This window comes from Vigna angularis, chromosome 6 (assembly GCF_016808095.1).
Source record: "Vigna angularis cultivar LongXiaoDou No.4 chromosome 6, ASM1680809v1, whole genome shotgun sequence".
Classification (NCBI taxonomy): Eukaryota; Viridiplantae; Streptophyta; class Magnoliopsida; order Fabales; family Fabaceae; genus Vigna; species Vigna angularis.
The window spans coordinates 29,494,518-29,515,714 of record NC_068975.1 but is presented as its reverse complement, the minus strand read 5'-3'; the positions used below and the strand labels follow the sequence as shown (position 1 = coordinate 29,515,714).

Sequence of the window (21,197 nt, the reverse complement as noted above, 5' to 3'; positions counted from 1 at the left end):
ATAAAGAAAGAACAGTTGTTGGAGTTCACTGTGGCAGCTCCTGTGGGTTACATTTGTATAGTCTTTCGGACAACTTTTCTTTTCTCTTTTTATCTTATTTTGCCAATTAACAATGTAACCTCACTTTTCTTGAGTTCTTGCTGGCAACCAATTACGATGGAGGAAAGTGATATAATCCATATTATAAAGCTATCAAAGATCGAAAAGGAATGAATTGTGTTACTGAATCAGGCAGCTCATAAAGCGACAACCATGTCCATATCAAACTGCTAAATAATTGCAATAACAAAATCAATTGTGATGTTACTTATCCAAACTTGGATTAACCTCTCTATTTCACACTCTAATTTGTGGTTGGATCACCACGTATTTTTGCTTTCTGTATTCACAGATTTTTTTCTTACTCGCTCACAACTTTATCATACATAGCTACAATTTGATTTTGGCTTATACAAGCTACATAGAATTTTGTTAGAGCAGGATACATTATTGTTGTTGTTACGTCGTCCACGTCCTTAGCCTTTCACAGAAAATGCTTGGCAAAGGAGTGGAAAGGTGTTCCTCACGTTGTAGCAACGGTTAGAAATCCACCAACTTATATTAGTGAAAAATATGTAGAGAAAATATAACTTTTCTTTCTAAACCAAAATGTACATGTAAAAGAAAACAAAATCTAGCTAGCTAAAGTAGAAAAAATACTGCAACAAATATTTGAAAATAATCGCTAAAATTAAGAAGCGACAATCTTAAGATTTGATCCTAAAATTAAGTAACAGCTTCATTAGATCTTGTGATTTTATTAGTACATTATTTATATATAGATATATAAATAAATCGTATAATGTATTAGTTTACTACTGTTCAAACCAAAGCACTTAATTCTTTATTATTGGTTTCCTCTCACTGTTTCACCAAACCAAAAACCAATCCACCTTCTCCTAAAAAAATATAAAATACTTAAAAAAAAGAAAAAGAATCAGCAGTCCACAAACACACACATTCTCCTTCACTAGAAGATAAAAACCAACAGTGAGCAAAAATCAAGAACAAAAACGCGTAATGTATAGTAATAATTAAAACAACCGATGTCTATTATGTAATGAGCTAAATTAAAGTCAAGTTTCACACGTTAGATGGTTGACTTAAATTTTTGAAATGGATAATAATAATAGTAATTCCAAGAACTAAAACAAGCAACTACCGCAGTACAACGAATGACGTTATCTGAAAATAAGATCATTTAACACATTAATTAAACTAAAAAATAAAAAAGAAATGATAGTGTACGACAAGTTGAAGGAACCGACACACACGTATACAGGAGAAATATTAAGTTGAAAAGGTAGAAAAAATGAGAAAATAGAAATAGATAGATTCGATAATTCTAAATATATATGCATGAATAAAAAAGGAAAAGGGAAATTTGGTTCGGACACGGTAACAGTGTTCTCTCACCAAAGAGGTCGCATTCTGGAGTCGTCAGTTTTCAACTCTCAACAACCTTCTTTTTAAACGATGGATTGATCCATTTGAGATGCACTCACTCTCACTCACGCGCCTTCGCTGTGTTTCCTTGTTTTCTTTCTCTCATTCCGTGGGAACCGCTTCCTTGTCTCCTTCTTCAAATTCTCCCTTTCTTGCAATTTCAGTCTTATAATAACAATGACTTTATTATTTCTAACCTAAATTAAACCCACTCTTCTCTTCTGTTCTGTTCCGTTGCATTTCACTGTTCTCCAAAACCACCATGCCGTTTCCCTGGAAGAAGAACCGCGTCCCTCGAATCTCCCAAATCGTCGCGGATCTCCAATCGCCAAAACGAGGCGGCTCCCTCGTCGTCGAGACCGGCTTCCCCACTTCCCTCATCGACCTCTTCGTAAAAAACCGAAGCCGTTTTAGAAAACACCGCACCAAAAAACCGCCACCGCCCGAAGTCCCCGATCCACCGCCGCCGCCTCCCTCTCCGGCCAACTCTCCGCCGCCGCCGTCGCAACCCGATTCTCGTCTCCCAAACCCTCGGACTGAACAGAACGTCGTCGCTTCGGTTTCGGATCAGGTCGCGGAGTGCTCTTTGAACGTTATATTAGTTGTGAAGATTCTGATGGTGCTGATTGTGGTCGCGAGCGTGAAGAGGCTCACCGTGGGAATCACCGTGTCGACGTTCGCGCTTCTGCTTCTAGAATACGCGGGGCGGCGCGTGGTTTCGGGTTCCGTTGTGGAATCGTGGTTCCGGAAGGTTCGGGTTCTGAAGAAGGAGCGTGTTCGGGGGAGTGGATTAACTGACTTGAGTCAATTGACCTTTTCCGAGAGTTTTTTAATTGATGAAATTGAGGTTGTGAGTGATGTGGGGATTTGTTGTCAAATGCGTTCTGTCAGTGGTGACGTGGCACCAGAAATAGTTGAGGATTGTTCTTCAGATGTTCTTGAAGTTTCTGAATACAAGATTAAAGGGAGTAGAAGTGGTAGGTTTGGGTCGAAGATGGTGAAGAAGCTTGTGCCTAAGAAGTTTCGTGCCCCCAGGAAAGAAAAAAAGGATAAGGGGAATAAGGAAATTGAGTATGAATCGGGTAGTGAAGTTTCAAGCGCCGTGGAAGATGATAAGTTACCCATGTTAGAAATTGAAGAGGAAGATAAGAACGAGAATACTGAACAAGATGAGGTTGATTGTGGCATCACTTGTTCCCATAAAGGAAAGAGAGTAGCTAGAGTTGGGAATTCAGGTTCTTCCACGGTTATGCTTCTAGTTATGATTGTCCTTGTTGGACTTCTTCTGGGTCGTTTCCCAGCTTTGATACTTTCAATTTCATGGTGTTGCACGGTGAAAATAGTTAGAACATTACGGAGATCACTCAGAGTGTCTCTGAAGAAGTGCTCTGTTTCAAACTCTTGATGGGGATGTTGGGGAAACAAGTTTTTTATTTATTTTTCCCACTTTATTTCTAGATGATACTTAGATGGTAAAGATTCATGGTAGTTTATAAAACACAGAGGAGAGAGATCATTCCCGGGAAAGGAACTCCAACCATTTGTTGGGAATCCAACTTCATGCGTTGAACTCTGAAATGTAAATGTATAGACAGATACCAATCAAACAAGTTACATTCTTTTCCTTTGTCTATTGTGACTATAGTGATGTGAATTGTTGTTGTTATTCTTATGTGCAGATATTCGTTGTTACTTGTGTCATGTGTGTTTTGTTCAGTGTTGTTAAGTGATAACGTTGATTGTTAAAGATGAAAAGGTTGAGATGATAGAATAGGATTGTCTAGATGTTAGAAGATGCTGATAGGAATGAAACTTATGGTTTATTCTCCTGATGTTATTAAATAGGAATGAGAATGTCTATGAAGTGTATTTTTATTCAGCAGATTTTGTTAGGGTTCATTTGGTTGACACGTTGAAGTACGTGACAAAGAGAATATTACAGCATTTGTGATGTGGTGTTCTTGAGATGGAGGTTCCGTGGGAGACTGAAGAATATCTCCTTCCATAAGAACCTAATTGTGAGGGATGTGTATGAAAGATAAAGGCTGAAATGAAATGAGATGGTAAGGAATACAATTTTTTTTAGATGTTAGAAGATGTAGATGGGTTATAATAAAAAATGACTATAAAAACAAACAATGCCGATTGGAAGGAATGGATCTTGTGACCTTATTCCCTCAGTATTCCTAATAAGGATTGTTGCTTTGTCTTCCAGATTGGGAAATAAGGATGCTAAAGGTTATGGAATTATTTATATTTATTATAAACTTATAGTTCTTGCCATTTTATTCACTCCAATAAATACTCTTTTTGGTTTACCAACATGTGAAGTGACCTCAATTTAATCAATGTGACCAGTGAATTTCTTTTTTTTTTCTTTTTAGGCAAATTAGCCCCTGCCATTGGGGTTTACTAAGGAACTAAAGGACAATGTGTTCTTAGTGAAGTGTCCTGAACTCAAATAATGGTCAAATAATGTTTTCATTTTTTTTCATTATGTAAATTAATCTCCACCATTGTGAGATGCCATTGTTTGATTAATTTTTATTATTATTTTAGAATATTTTGTATTGTTGTAATGTTTCAGTCTCTCGAGATATTTATTTGACTCTATAAGTATATTCTCATTAAGAAAAACTAATTTGCATTATAGTAGAAATAAAAAAGTTACTTGACCATTATTTAAAATTTAATATTGGATACTAAACCAGGCTAGTGTCTTACAGATCCTTGGATCAGAATGATTTTTTACGCGACCAAAACAAATGTTTATTATATTCACTAACATTGAAGTGTTCAAATACAAAATAAAAAGTTTACTGCTTTAGTACATTTCATAATATAAAAAATTCTGAAAAAATAGCTTTAGAATAGTTCAAAAAATTTCTTCATTTTTTTATATTTGTCAATGTTATATCAACATCTTTAGTTACGGAGATTCGGGACTTAGGGAAAAGATACAATTTTTATTTTTAGTTGAAAAGAAGAAAAAAACCGTTATAAAAAGTAAAGGCCTAGGGCTCTTGGATATAACGACAGAGGACTGCCATATAGCATAACTAGAATCTGCCATGCAGCATAACTGGATATCGTTATTTTTTTTTAAATATATTTTATTCTTTAAATTTTGATATTAAAGTAATATTTATTTCTGTTTAAAATTTTAATATATCTTAATTTTTAAATTTCAAAATAAATATATATAATTCTTTTATCCCAATTAGATTAATTTATTTTATTATTCAAATATATTTCATATGTTAATATTTAAGATTTTTATACAATTAATACATTTTCGATTTAATGTCAATTAAAAAATGTGTTTAACATATAAAAATATTTAACATAATTAAATAAATAGAATTATGTTTATTTAATTTTAAAGTTTAAAAACTAAAATTTATCTATATAAATAAATTTTAATTTTATGTTAAAATTTAAAACTAAAAATATAATTAACTATCTCAAATATACAGTAAAACAAATTATTATTTTCATAATAAGACATACGCGTCTCTTTATGACATGTGAAACACTTCCTAACAATTGTTCTGAAGGGTGGAGGTTGGATTGTAGTGGATGACAATAACATTCACTTTAGGAGACAAAGTGATTGTCACAGCCTCTATTAGATACAAAAATATTATTCAAATTTCTTAGAATTAAATTTGTGGTCCTTTTCTTATATAAAATTTTAACTTTCTTAAGAATTTTAATGATATTATATATAAATAAGAATGGAATTTTTTTATTATGATAAAGTGCTAAATATATTTATAAATTCGTATTTTTTTAAAAAAATAATCATGTTTAAAATCGAAATTAAATAAGAATGATTATATTTTATATTTGTGTATTATACGAAATTAATATATTTAAAACAATAAAGATTTTTATTGTAGTATTGAGATTGATCATCGATGACTTATGAATAAACTCACAAAAAATAATATATCATACTCAATTCAAAACTTTAATAGAAATATTTTTTAATACACTATTATTTTAATAATGACTTTTACTTTGCATATCATTCTACTATAAAACATGTCTTTTTACATCAGAAAAATTTCAATATAACAAATCTTCAAAACTTTATAACTTTTGACCTACTTTAATCATATCCGTTTAAATTATCATCAAAATATGAACTTTTAAGTTAATGATGTCTTACAACATTTCATGATATAATATACTCCACTCAAATTGCTAAATAAATCTTGTTAGCCATATATTGATTAAGGATAATTAAATAGATAACAAATTTCAAAAACTAAAGTTTAAGTATTGTTCTTTAACATCAATCAAGATACTTGATAAAGGTTTTCCGACGTGAGAATTACTAAAAATATAAATAATAAATATATAATTAATGAATAATTTGTCACCTTATTTATAATTTTTATAATATATTTTTTATCATTAACTATTTAATTATAATCAAAATATGACTAATTATAATTAATCTTTTAATTGTAATAGTTTTTATGAGTTAATGCACTCTTCTTTGATCATTAGGTTTTTACGGTATAAATGTATTTTGAATTGTAATAAAAATTTCATATATTCCATTAATGGAATGCTAATTGTCCGAGTAGTTAGACCAGATAGAATATATTATAAATTAATAATTTATTTAAATCTATAGATATAAATCATTAACAAGATAATCCTGAAATCATTTTATCCAATCACAAAAATTCCTTCGGAAGAAACCAGAAAGAATTTATTAAAAGAGAAACATGATCCAAACGACAAAGTAAAGTGAGATCTGCTGCGCACTAAACCAATGACATACAGGAAAAGGAGTAAATATAAAAACAGCTACCAATAACATAACACAGATGAGGGAAATCCATTGCTCACTGTCGAGTCATTGCAACACATGTTTCTTGTCTAAATATTTATTGCTGAACACCCACCAACTGTTTGTGTAAATATCTAAAACAAAACGAACCGCACACCTCGTTGTTAAATAATTAAAATAAATACATCTCCTCCAAAACCTTAATATTAAAAAATATTAAAATCCAATCATTTTATTTATTTTAATTCAATTTTAAAAAGAAAATATATGACAAACTTTAATAATGTAAGGGTATGAAATTATATGGCAGTTGGGTCTTATGTTGAAGCAGTCAGGTCCATGAGGCTAAGGGTACTATGACTTTAGTAAGGGACCTTTCAAAAATCTGAGTTCCTTATCTCAACTTCCCATTCTCTTTCTAAGAACTCAATTCTCCAATTCTCTGTCTTCTCTCTACCATTCCTTCACATTCTCTCGTTGCATGTTGGTTTAGGTGTTGTCCAAGCATCCGCGACGTAGAGGGCTCCATTTCTACCGAACGTTTTCTTCATTCCGACTGGTAAGTCGTTTTTCCCTTCTCCTCCACTGTTTTTGGAATCTAGGGCATGCCACTTTACTGGTTGCATGCAGCTGGTAGCTTTCCCTTTGTTTTCTCTGTCCATCCTAGCTCTAAGAGCGATTTCCATCATCATTTTTGATGGTTGTAGGGCACTGTTTAGGTCCTTGTTGCGAGGTACTGTTAGAGCTTTCTAGGGGATTGTACTGCTCAACTCCAAGGTAAGGGGAGCTAGGTTTTCTTAAAGTTTATTATTATGAAATGTGCAAATGTGTTGACCTCTGTGTGACTATGTTGTTTGGGTTGAAATTGTTTTTTTGAGATTTGCTGTATGAAATGTATGCTGAAAATTTGTGACTGTGGATTTGGTTGGGCTGAGGTGATATTTGAGATTGATATGTTTGATGTATGTATTCTGTTGGAGGGGTGATCAAGTGGGAGGTAAGGAAGGTATGCACTGTTTTGAGTAAACTGGTAGTGTTTTGGGGTCACTTGAGAGGAAGTGAGGTAGTGATTTTGGGAAGTAGGGGTTCTGGGCACATTTGGATTGTTGGGACATCTTAGGCAAGTCAATTGTGACTTGTTAGGATCATAAAACTAGACTAAAACGAGTTACAAATATTAGAATTGGATTTGGGTGCTTAAGTTGTTGAGTTTGGTGTTCTAGAGTGGAAATTGAGTCTAGATCACTTTAGAATTGTAGTAACAATGTCTTTAATCATTTAGGCAAGTCTAACTAAGTATATAACATGAATTAGAAGTCTTAGAAGTTGGCCAAGAGGCCTAGAAATGGTAAGGGCTAGAGTGAATGTGTGATTCTGCAGAATTCGCGTTCTGCAGATGATGCAGAGTCGCTATGCGAGCAATCATGTTTGTGTAGTGTAATGTATCTGTCTTTACTTGCATATTGTCTGTGACTGCTATAACATGATTTTTGTATCTAGCTCACCCTTGCTTGTGTGTTTGTGTTTGTTTGGGTATGTTTTTCTTTTGCAATGATCATCCACTTAGATGTGAGCAGAAGCGGATAGGGTGCCTCTGGAGCAAGCTTTGGAGGAAGACGATGTTGTTGCTTAGTATCCTTAGGGTTCTCCTAGTGTGTTTCTTGTATTTCGAATTATTCAGTTGTTATGGATCTCCCTGTGATTCCTACCCTTTTGAAATACTCCTTTTGATTTAAGTTTTAAATTCCGACTATATTTGGGATGACTGTAAGCTTATCAACTCTATTTACAGTCTATTCTAACTGTTCTCTTTTATTAAGAATGTAGACTTGCTATATTATATGCTTCTATATAATCTGGGATGCATGCGTATGATACATATAATAATTACAAATTATATTTATTTCAAAGGGTTTATCTTTAATTTGTTTATAAGTTTCTATTATTTTGATATTTTGTCAACGGAAATTTTTAACTTTATTTCATTTAATTGGAAATAAGTAAGGAATCAACAATACACATTTTAAAGATTTTAAAGAGTACTAACTTTTATTGTACATATGAAAAAGGAATACTGCCAAGAATAAAATATTTGTAAGCCTTATAAAATAAAGTCAAATTTAAGTGTGGTTGGAAATTTCATATTAATAAAAATAAGTGAATTGAATAATTATGAAAGTTTTACGTGACCATGATGTCATGATTTATTCAATGATTTTTAATATAAGTTATTTAGTATTTAATGTATTAAGACATTCATACGAGAGTACAATAGTAAAAGTAATCTTATATTCTTTTATTTATATATATAAAAGTATTATATTATTTATATATACATATATTCATTATTTGTAAAAAGTTAAAATTAAATTAAATTTATTAAGTTAAATTTCATTAAAATTAAATTAACTTATATTTTATTAAATTTAATTAAGTTAAAATTAAAATTATATTTATATTTAATTTATATTATATTATATTATATTTTATATTTTATAATAATTTTATTTAAATTTTATTTTAAAAATTTATAATTTTTTTTTAAATATCTACATTATGAAGTTTTAAAACAAATGTGTGTATTTTTTAAATGAATATCCGACAAATAAAAAAATAAATAATGAATAAACTTTTTTTTGTTATAAATTGAATGACAATCTGAACATTAACTCATTCGTTGTCATTTTTGTACGAGAATCCGAGAAAATAACATGATATTTAAATTTTACTATTATAACAAAATTAAAATTTCATTAATTTTATTAATTATTATAATATTTTTCTATTTATCTCACGCACATGTATTTTCAAAAATAATAATAATAATGAATTATTTGATTTATTCTTTTATTAGAAAATTATCTTACTATTTTGAACTGATTTATTTATTTATATTAAAAAGAAATACACACATTTGTTTTCATTAATAATTATAAATAAGTTATGTGATGAATTTGAATGGAAAGAGGAAAAAAAAGTGGTTAGTGGTTAGTGGTTGGTTTAGGAAGCAAGAGCTAGGGTGGGCATTTAGTGGTGGAAGGGGTGAGTGAGATTATAGGTATCTAGAAACAAAATAAAGAGGACATTGAACTTTATGTGAGAGGGAGGAATAAAAGAAGACAAGTCTAGGAGTTGGTGATTCTCGTGAAGATGAGTGAATTACCTCTTGAATTGGGTATATTTATTGGACTGGATAAGGTATAAGTCCAATTCTAAGCATACCATTTACAATGACAATGACAACAAAAGTAGTTGGAAACTTAATATTCATGTGAACAACTTTTTTAAATATATGAATAAGATTTATATTTTTTTTAAAATACATTTTTACCTAATTATGATTATAGTTTTTTTTAAGTAATAACATTTCTATTAAACTTGTTAGCATGTTTGTTTGTACAGGTTGAAAAACTTTATTTTCTAACAATTTTATTCTAATTAAATGAATTCATCTAATGAGTATTGATTGTATTTTATTTCTATTTATTTTTATTTCCCAACTTAAAGTATTGTTGTAATGATTTTTTCTTTTGTGTATCTTTTATAAATTTATTATGTTAATTTTTTTTAATTTAAACTTTGGAAGAAAAAAACATACATAATAAAAAATAGTACAATTAATAACTATAGGTTTGATTAAGTTTTGAGTTCCTTTTGGGAACTTTCAAGTGAGTTTCTATTAAATTTTTATTGTCTATTGAGTGTTCAAAATTTTAAATTTTTTAATTAAATCCCTACAATTATATGATGTTTAGATTTTTTTTTAATTATATGATGTGTAACCGATTTTATCTTGTCACTTCATAATATTTATCTAAAAAACCATTATAACATGATTTCTTTCAAAGATTTACAGTATTTAAAGAAATTATTTTAAAGTAAATTAAAATTATAAATTATATAATTAATAAAATTAATTATAAAATATAAATTTAAAAAATATAAAATGTAAAATTAAGGCTTTAAAAAAATTAAAAATTATAAAAATATATTTATAATTTTATATGTTTGCAGTTTTTGTAATTTTATATTTTATATTTTTTTAATTTATTTTATTTTTATATTTTATGATTTCAGAATTTTATATATTTTTTTATTTTATAAACTTTTAATTTTAGATTTTATATTTTTAATTTTTTAAAATTTATATTCTATAATTTTAATTAAATTTAAAAAAATTATTAGATACTCATTATCGTAGTCTTTTGTACAAAAATATTATGTTATGAAGCTCACGTAGCACTAGAATTGTTACCTCATATTGTTAATAAAAAATTAAAAACATTCAATTAAAAAGTTTTATAATTTTGATGACTTATTATACCACAAAAATTCAATAAGGACTCAATGGAAGGTTTTCAAATATATAAAGAACTCAAAACTTAATTAAGCTTTGATTATATTTACAAAATAAAAAAAGTTAAGTAAAAAATAATAAAAATATTAAAATATATGAGATAATAATTGAATAAGATAAAAGTTAATTAAAATAACTTATAAAATTATGTAACTTGATATTCTTATCAAACTTTTATATTAAACAAACTAACGAGTTTAATGAAATTTGAGAAAAAAAATTAAAGGATCTTTAGTAATTTAATGACGTACTTTCTTACATTAATAAAATTATTTTGAGCTCTAATATAAACAGATAAAAAAAACTTAATAATTTTAGAAATAAATTTTTTTTCATGTAGATTTGATTTCAAACATCAATCAAAGTTTTAATGTACATTATATGTTTACACCTAGAAAGTTTTATGAGACAAATCAGTCTAGATAGGAGAAAAATCTATATGTAAAAGAAATTTCAATGTTTAAGTAAATAATTTTTTGATCTATTTCATGTATGAGCAAAAGTAGAAAGATGTAAGTCCTTTTGCAAGGTTTTTAATAAATGTTCTATGTTTCAATTGCACCTTCCCTTCACCTCAATACCTCTGTTCGACAATTCATCTTCCTCTTCAACTTTAAAAGGGGAAAAACCACCATGGATGAAGAAGGAAACTCAAGGAGGAGAGCGAGAGCTTCCAAACACTTCAAACAACCTCTAAGAGCCTCTCCCATACACCCTACGTGATTCTATTCGTATAAGAATGAGAAATGATGAAAATCCTCACGAAAACATGATTAAATACTCACTTTCACGTATGAGGGCTGATAGACTCGCGCAACTACTTTTTGTTGAGACAACTAAATAGGGCTTTTGTACTCTTTTTAACTTGTTTTCCTCAGTAGTAATGTATTTGACAACACATTCTCTAAAGACATTCATGTTTTTAGGCTGCTTCTTGAAGATGGAATCTGAGAACAATCTAAGCTAAAAATTACAAACAAGGGAGTGCGCTATTATCGAGTGGGTTAAATTGGATATGTCAATTATACCAATGGTGAATCTTTCAATGAAATATCTCAAAGTTTTGTTTTCCCTCTACTCTATGTACTTCAAGAAGACTCATGTTGTTGAAATTATTTTGTAATCGATAAATCGAAACTTGAACATCATACTTATAGTACCTTTTATCTGAATACAAATATGTATCTAAATTAGGTAAATAACATATGATTATAGTCTTTTTAATATTTTCAACAATTTAAATCTCTTTGATTTTGGAATTAATAACTTAATTTTTTGTTTTGTTTTATTGAAACCTTCCATGTTTTAACTCTATACACAAAATTTTCAATAATAAAATAAATTAAGAATACGTTTGGATTAAACGTCATAAATTGGCAAAATCACTTTGGAAGCAATAAATAATCCAAGAAGCAACCATGCTAAATCAAACATGCTGTAAAAGTTTCAAACTTTCTACCACTCACTAAGCAAAATATTAATGTTACTAAAGTAGAAAAAACAAATAAAATACAAAATACAGAAATATAAAAGGGCATATATAACTTTGATTATCCTTAAATGGAATATAATTTCAACAAGAAAGATTAAAATTATTTGAATTTTATCCAAATTGGATGGGCCCGTGTTATGATGAATTAAATGAAACTATTGTTGTGGGCCTAGAGGCGAGCTTGCAAAACTCCAACACACACAATTAACTATTATTTAAATTATATTTTCGGTGTAGGAAATTCTAATTTTTCTAAATAAAAATAATTATAACACATAAAGATAATAAATAAACTCTTCCGAGTGAATAATATCCACTTGATTCCATGTAAAACAAAAAATACACTGAAGAATTTACCTAATAAAAATATGATAAAAGAATAAGAAGACGTGAACACCTAACAAAAAGTGCATACAACTTGCAGGGCATTTATTGTTATTAATAAAGCGAAAAGAAACCTGCAAATAACGGAACAGCGCGGTTTGAGTATTAAAAGAACAAATTTTAAGAATGTTTTCCACAGATAAGTTCGAATGATTATTTATTATAAATACAATATTATTTTAATATCCGAAATTCAGGTCAACTTTATTTTAAGCTTTTAAATTAAAATATATATTTTAATCCTCTTAGTTGTAAATTATTATTTTTAATGAAGTTATAGCAGTTTTTTTTTCTATTGTAGTTACCTGTTAAATGTTTGTTTTCAAATTACGGTAGTATGAAAATACTGGTCTTAAGATAATTATATAATAAATTTATTTTTAAGATGTAAAAAACAAAATAAAATAAAAAGATAAATCTTATGAAATCTCATTATTTAAGCAATGCAAACAAGGATCTTAAAATTAATATAATATGACAGTGAGAGTAAAATAAAATCTCTTGAAAAGTTCGCACAATGCATTTTTATTGGAATATTATTATGTATTTTGGTTTTCAAATTCAAATCGAACTATCATATCTAGTAACTTCAAAATATTCCAGTTTGATTCTCAAAGATGACAAAAAAAGGTCAAGTGTTTTGTGAAAGTTTAAAACTTAAATTTGAATTTGTACTTTATAATATACATATTTTACTATCACAAAAATAAAATTTATATTTTAAACTAATTTGATATCTCCATCAAATAATTAGGGGTGATCACTATTAATTGATAATATAAATGTGTTTTTTATTATCACGTCTTTATTTGTTGATTAATCCATTATCATACTGCTGAGTTGGGTAGAGTTTGAAAAAAATGTAATTTTTTTATGTGGGTTAGTTTTCAATCCGGCTCACGCAGAACCCGACTTACTGAGTTGAACTCATGGATTGGCTCACCAATCCATCTAATTTAATTTAATTATTTATTATTTTGTATTTTAATATTATTAGTTATCATTTTTTTATTACATTGTAGATGGTGATAAAAAAATATGTTTAAAGAGAGAAAAATATTATAGATTTATCTATTCAAGACTTTAATATTATAAATGGACAAGTGATACAAAAATTATCAATATTAAAAATTTATTTGTTCGTCTTTTGTACATGTTTTTGAATTACGCTTGGATTATATAATACTTTCATTTATTTATTTTGAATATTGTCTTTGGAGTTTAACATCATTTTAGTATGAAATTTATTTAACTTTGAATTAAAAAAATTCTAATTTTTTTATTTTAAAAAACTTATAATTAAATGAGCCAGTGAGTCAATCCGTTTAATCCACCAACCCGTGGTGGGTCGAGCCAGGTTCAAATTTTTTCAGCTCGTTGATAAGTGAGTCGGGTTGAGTTAGCTCACTAAATGACCAACTCGTGGTGGGTCGGGCCGGATCGAGCCAGATTACCGGTTTTGACAGTTATATCATATACGTTTTCATGCTTCAAAAGTATGAATTTTCGTCACATCCACGTCTCTATTAGTAAGAGGTATAATTGTAGTCTTTTACTATTTTAAATATTAACTATATATTTTTATAAAAAATAAAAGTGATAAAAAAATGTTATTCTCAAAAATTTAATGTAAAATAACACGTACTCTAAAGATTTATACAATTAAACACTTACAGTTTTATATGTAAGTGTATATTTTAAAACTATTTTATTAAATTAAGATTATTATAACACGAAAAATCTATTAAAATTTCGCATGAAACTTTGTAAATATTTAACAAATTAAAAAAATAAAAAAAATATGTGACGAAACAAGCAAAACAAGCCTTTTCTAAGTGAAAGGAAACTAAAGAAAAAAATTAATGAAAATATTTCTTTTAACTTTTCTAACGAACTATAAATATTTTAGTCATTTAAAACGAATATATATATATATATATATATATATATATATATATATATATATATATATATATATATATATATATATATATATATATATATATATATATATATCCATCTCAAACTTTAATATTAGATTTTCTATTTAAATCTATAAAATTTATATACACTGTATCATTTATAATTAGTAAAAAAATAATAACATAAGTCAAAATAATTAGACGTTCAATTATTCTAAATAACTCGAACCTTTTATAAGTCATTCTCACAAATCAATTAGATGAATTTTAATAAGAGCATCGCAAATTTATAATGTTGGAAACACATTTTCATCAGAAAAAACGCAATTGACATTGTAATTAAATTTCATTAGCAATGTGACATTTATTTAAAATATATTATTTGCATTAAATTAAAGTAAAATTTAATTAAATCGTTAGAAGTCACACATCAAATATAAATAAAGCTTATAAATTTCAAAACATATTTTAAATTTCACAATAAAAAACTTATAATTATATTTATAGATTGATGCTCCGGAAAATACTTCATATTAAGAATTACAGCTATAGAATACATATTCTATAATTATTGTAGTGTGGTACTTCTCTGTACAGTATAAAATTTAATCCATCATAATCGAAGATAAAACTATTATTTTTATTGCATAAAAAAAACGACATGAAAATAAGTTCTATCTTCATAATTGCTTAAATCCTTTACAAACTTAAAATAATTTATCAAAGCTAATGAGTTTGAACACCTAGAAAACCTTCACTTTCAACATTAGTTTTTGTTAAATTAAAAAGGTCACAATTAAGGATACCAATGGAGAGAAAATTAATGTTTTAGAGGTTGAATGAATTGTAAACGAAAAGAAAAAAGATGGGGGTGCAAGAGTAAGTTACGAGGGTGTAGAAAGAATGAGCCTTGATCAGTTACAGCTAAAAACTGTTGATGTGGGCTTAACACCAGATTACGCAACTGTAGTCCATTTGGTCTGAAGTAAATCACAACATGTTCGTGCACCTCTAAGTATTCCTTTTTGCACTATTTGGAAATTATTAGTAGCATTATTTATCTGTACATAAATTAGTTGAAAATAGTTTTTCTCTTAAATAATATTTCATTTTCGTTAACAATTGGATGTCAAAAATGGTGTTTTATTTAAGAAAAATTATTTTTTAGATAAGTGTTCTCTTAATTTTTTTTAAACAATGATATATTAAAAGGTAATCTTTTAATAATATTTTAATACAACACATGTGACAGCTTTTTATTGGGCTTAGAGTAGTTAGTACAACAATAAATAGTGAAACAGTAAAAAAATAATACGTATATTATATCAAAATGTTATAAAAAAAAATTGTGTCAAACATTTTTTTTTTAAATTAATGGTTCACATTAAGGTGAGTGTAGTAAATTGCTAAATCTTAGAGAATTTTATTCATTGTGTTGTTTGTACTTATTAATACTTTATATTTAAATGATTAGTTCAATAATGTTTTATTTTAGGATGAATCAACAAATTAACTGCAAATTCACCTTATTATTGTAACTCTCATTTTTTTTATTAAACCACTTTAAACATGTAACTTGTTCAAATATATAATCAGATTTTTTAAATAATTGTTATTGATGTAAAACATCTATTTATTAAGAGTGGTTTTTGTCAAAAAAGGATAGACTTTGATGAAAAATTCCGTGTTTCTTACTTCTGTTTTTGCTTAGTTCTTCATTTACTTTGCAATATAACACAATTATAAATACACTATATTTTCTTTATATTTGATTTTATTTATTTTTTAATTTTAAACTATTACATTTAATATTCAATCCTATATTTAAAACAACATTGTTTGTAAAAGGAAAATGTATAGGCTGTTATTTTTTTACTTGATTAATGATTTTATGTTAATGATATATAACAGTTGAATAACTTTGGGTAAAAGTTATGAATTTTCTTGATTTACTTCAGTAACAATTAAGAGTATTTGTGAATCGACATAATAATTAAAATAAAAAACAGAAGATTCAAACAATAAAAAGGAAGTCAAGATAAAAGATCCTACAAAAAGTGCAATTCTAATTTTAAAAGAAAGGATGAATTATAAACATAGAACTAAAATAAATAAAAGAATCAATTATAAACATTATTATTGTTGTTATTGTAATTATAAAATTAAATTAAATAAATTTCAAATTTTATCGTAAAAATGTTTTATTTATTTATTTAGGTAATTTTATAATTGAGAAATTGTTTAAATCAAACCATACCATCAAATTTAAAGAAACTGTGATTAAACAAAATATTGTTTCTGTAAGGAAAAATGTATTGACCGTTATTTTTTTTACTTGAGTGATGATTTTATGTCATTGACATAACATAACAGTTGAAAGACTTTGGGTCATGTTTAAAAAGTTATGAATTTTTATTGATTTACTTCATTAACAATCAGGAATAGGAAGAAAATGGATCGGTCGAACACAAACGTTGTCTATCCACAATGGATTTATAAAACGGAAATTTAACTCGTAATTCTTTGCATGGCTATTTGTTTAAAAAATACTAGTTTAAAATAAAAAATTAACTCGCAAAAGTTTTTAAAAAATATATTTTATATATTTTTAAAATAAAATTTAAATAAAATTATAATATATATAAAATATAAATTAAAATTTTAATTAAATTTAACATAGTTTTCAATTTGCAAATAACAAAATTGTAAGTACAAAATTCTAAACTCACATACGCCAAAAAAAAAACAGAACACTAAAAAACCAAAAATCCCAAAAGTCTTAACTTTAAACTCGTTACAAGGTCAAGAAAAATCCCAATCACACAAATCATAACCCTAAATCGCGAGAAACAAAAACCCTAAATTCCTAATTTTAAAATTCTCAATCCCAAATAAGAACCTCCAATATTTTGCCACCACCGACAAAGGAAAATCAAAGAAAACTCAATCCCTAAATTGTGAGCAAAACGCGAGAATCAGACCCCCTATATGCGAAGTCGTCGTGAAACGTAGAACCCCCTCCCTCTGCCAGACGAACCAGAAAAAAGTGAAGGGAGAGGAAATCACAACGAGACCACCTCCTTTGCGCGAGCCACATATGATTTTCCCATGTTGAGTTGTCCATCCAAGAACAAAGATAAAGAAGAACTTGAAGCTTTTGGGTTTGCTTGCGAGAAATGTAAAAGAGAAAAGATTGGAAAAAAAATATCAATAGAGATTATGCGAGAAACCAACAATGAGACTAAAGCTATCAAAACGGGTAACCCGACCCACTCCACCACTGGTTGGTTACTCAGTGAGTCAACCCAACTCGACTCACTTATAAGAGTTACTACCTTCACCACCACACACTACTCTCTGCACCTCCCCACACACAGAAAGTTGTTTAAGGGATAGGAGGAGATAAAAGGAAGAGTGGAGGGAGAATGAGAAGAAGAAAGGGTATAGGTAGAGGGGGAATTAGAGAAGGGTGGTGCAGTTGGATTAAAGGAGAATGAGTTTCAACCATTATCATCATCAACATCATCACATTACATTCATTTAACTTCAAACTCTTCACTTTCCTTAATCTCCGATTCAACCTCACACTTATGGGCAAACACACGCTAGGTCAAGCACAATCCCTAATCGAACCTCAACCCCACCCAGTTCCCTCCTCCTTCGTCGCTAGCCCTGACGACGCTCAGGCGGGCTCAGAACTAAACAATGTCCTTCCGCACGTAAACTCCCCTGCTCCAAAATCCCCCTCCATCCCCGTAAGATCCGAAAGGTCTCACCAAACCCTTCCACATCTGAATCCCTAACCGAATCCTCTAAACCGGGCAAGAGTAGAGGCTGGAGCACCAAGCATGTTCCACCTTCATGAGCCATGGTGGTGGTGCCGTACTTAGTGGCGCGTTCACTCTCGTGTGAAGGCAAGGTGGAGATCGCGCTCCGATTTCTCAGGAACGCAGACCCTCTCCTCTATCCTCTAATAGACATTTACCAACCCCTAACCTTTGACAATTTCCACACTCCCTTCCTTGCCCTAACTCGTAGATAGATAGTTAGAAAGATAAAGAGATGGATAGAGGGGATGAGGATGAAATTTGAGTAAAATTAAAAACAAATTAATTTGGTTAAATAGGGGAAGAGGGTAATTAATCAGCTGGGTCAGGAAAAAGAGAGAAAAACAGAGGTGGGTTCTGTGTCTGTGCGTGAAGAACAGAGGACGAGAGAAAGTAGTTTGTATGCAATCAAATAAAGATAAAAATTAAGGGATGTGGAGAGATTTAAGGTATGTTCACTTGGGGGAGAGGAATTGGGGGAGAGTGAGTGGATGAATTTGAGGGTGAATTAATTGTTGTTTGTTTGAGTGGATTTAGAGGTAAATGAGAGTGAATTTGGAAGTAAAGTTTATAAAAATTAGTGTAGGATTTGATTGATGTGAAGGATAAAAAAAAATTGTTTAATTGGTAGAAATTGAAGATTACAAAAATGTCCTTAGTTATTAATGTAATATAAAATGATAATTGTTAATGTTATATTTAATTGTAGAAAAGTTTATAAAGAGTAAAATATTAAAATTAATTATTATTATTATTGTTTTTTATCATTTTTATTATTATTATCATTATTTATTATTATTATTACTTGTTATTATTATTATTACTATTATTATTATTATTAGTTATTATTATTATTATTTATTTATTATTATTATTACTATTATTATTTAGAGACAATATTTTATTCTTTAGGGTTAAATATGTTTTTAGTCCCTAAACTATTGGCCGTTTCTGGTTTTCGTCCCTCTTTCAAAGTAAGGTACGATTTGGTCCTCAATCTTTTCGAAACTTTGGTTTTAGTCCTCGAAAACTAACACCGTTAAAAATGTGTTGACGTGGCTAACGGTAGACTCACACACAATTTTTTTTTCAAATGTTTCTCACTTTTTCTCCCCTTCTCTCTCTTCCTTCCATCTTCCACCCAACTTCATCCCTGGTTACATCTTTTTGAGTCTGCATATCAATGCTTTGTTGCTTTACCCATAAAGGAAAAGAGAATCATGAAAGCTGCTCCAAGTTCCACCACCCTCCGACTTGCCACTTTTGTTCTGTCAAGGTGGTCGAGCCAGTTCCCGAACCCCAAAGACCAGCCAATATACTACACAAACCCTCCAATGCAATTCCTCGACTCACCACTCCTGGAGTTGGAGGCCTCAAATTGACTCGTAGAGATGCAGAATGATAAGTTCCAACCTGCAAAACCAACTTGTCATTCACTTACTCACAATTTTAGTTTCTGATCATGTTCTCATGGAAAATACAGGATATTACATTAGTTTTATAATCGTGGGATTCATAGTACCATTCAGCTAATATTTGTATTTACAAGCATTTAAATAATTTACTTACTGAATCCACAGAAGCAACCAGAGATACTACGACCATGATTATGCAAGTCCTGAAATGGAAAATCGGGAAACCCCATTGCAAAGGGTAAGGAATTCGGAGCCATGCAGAAGTTAACAACGCATTGGATACATCAGTCCTGCAATGTTTCTTGGTATAAGCATGCTTTCTGCATGCATTAGTCAGAATGTTTGAACTTGGGATTTTGGGATTGCATCCTTTGTAGTTATATGCTCCCCCAACTGTTAGAAACGACGCATATATCCATGTTAATGTAACACTCAAGGGAACCTGCAGATATTTGGAAATTTGTAAACACAATTGGTTAGGATATGTTGGTTGGTAGAAGAAACGTAACTCACTCAAGTTGAAGGGAGAGGAATCCAAAGATTTTTAATAGAAGGATACTTTTAAAAACAGTAACTTTCCAAAGAAATTAACATAACTGCTAATAAATATCAGAAAAACGAAACCAGGGATGAAGTTGGGTGGAAGATGAAAGGAAGAGAGAGAATGGGAGAAAGAGTGAGAAACACTTAAAAAAAATTGTGTGTCAGTCTACCGTTAGCCACGTCAGCACATATTTAACGATGTTAGTTTTCGAGGACTAAAACCAAAGTTTCGAAAAGATTGAGGACCAAATCGTACCTTACTTTGAAAGAGGGACGAAAACCAGAAACGGCCAATAGTTTAGGGACTAAAAACATATTTAACCCTATTCTTTATTATTATTATTATTATTTTAAACAAAGAAAAAACATCACCAGTAAATTATTTAAAAGGTACAAGGTAATATAGTAAAAGGGTTTAAATCCCTCCAAATCTTTGCTAATATGCAGAGAAGAGAGTGGATGGCAATCCCGCAAATCTGTCCGTGCTTTTCATTGTAAATCAGTTCAAGTGAACATGAAATTACTCTTAATTCCATCCTTCTCAATCCAAATGCATAGTACAATCTGTTCAAGTGAACAGACTCTTAGGGTTTTAAAAAGGATAAATAAAATTAAATTAACGTAAGATATTTTTAGAATAAAAAAATAGTGGAAAATCGTAAGAAACATTTGGGATGATGGGGGAGCAACTCTCCTCACTTATTAGAGAGTAAAAAAAATTTGAATCTTATCCGATCCACGGTTGTATTTTAAAATGAAATTACATTTTACATGCCTTTACTCACACGAACCCCATCTTAAAAGTTTGTATTAAATTTTATGAATTTTTCATTTTTTGTAATTTTAATAAATTTTTAAAGGCAAAAAATAACCAAGACCAAACTTGTTAATAATTTTGAAAATAAAAATTCAATAACAGTAATAAAGAAAAGACAGAAACTACAACATATTATTCAATTTGGGAC

General features: G+C 29.0%; 1 protein-coding gene and 1 long non-coding RNA gene across 2 annotated transcripts; both read left to right on the top strand.

Annotated features, from left to right (window-relative positions):
- The first annotated feature begins 1,347 nt into the window (after window positions 1-1,347).
- LOC108341983 (uncharacterized) lies at window positions 1,348-3,116 on the top strand. Its single transcript, XM_017579682.2, has one exon. It carries the CDS (start codon window positions 1,748-1,750, stop codon window positions 2,888-2,890), a length of 1,143 nt encoding a protein of 380 aa, XP_017435171.1. The 5' UTR covers window positions 1,348-1,747; the 3' UTR covers window positions 2,891-3,116.
- A 3,574-nt stretch (window positions 3,117-6,690) lies between these two features.
- Window positions 6,691-8,107, top strand: LOC108342739 (uncharacterized). Its single transcript, XR_001833425.2, has 3 exons — window positions 6,691-6,851; window positions 7,000-7,069; window positions 7,860-8,107. It is a non-coding gene; the product is annotated as an uncharacterized LOC108342739 (long non-coding RNA).
- The last annotated feature ends 13,090 nt before the right edge of the window (window positions 8,108-21,197 follow it).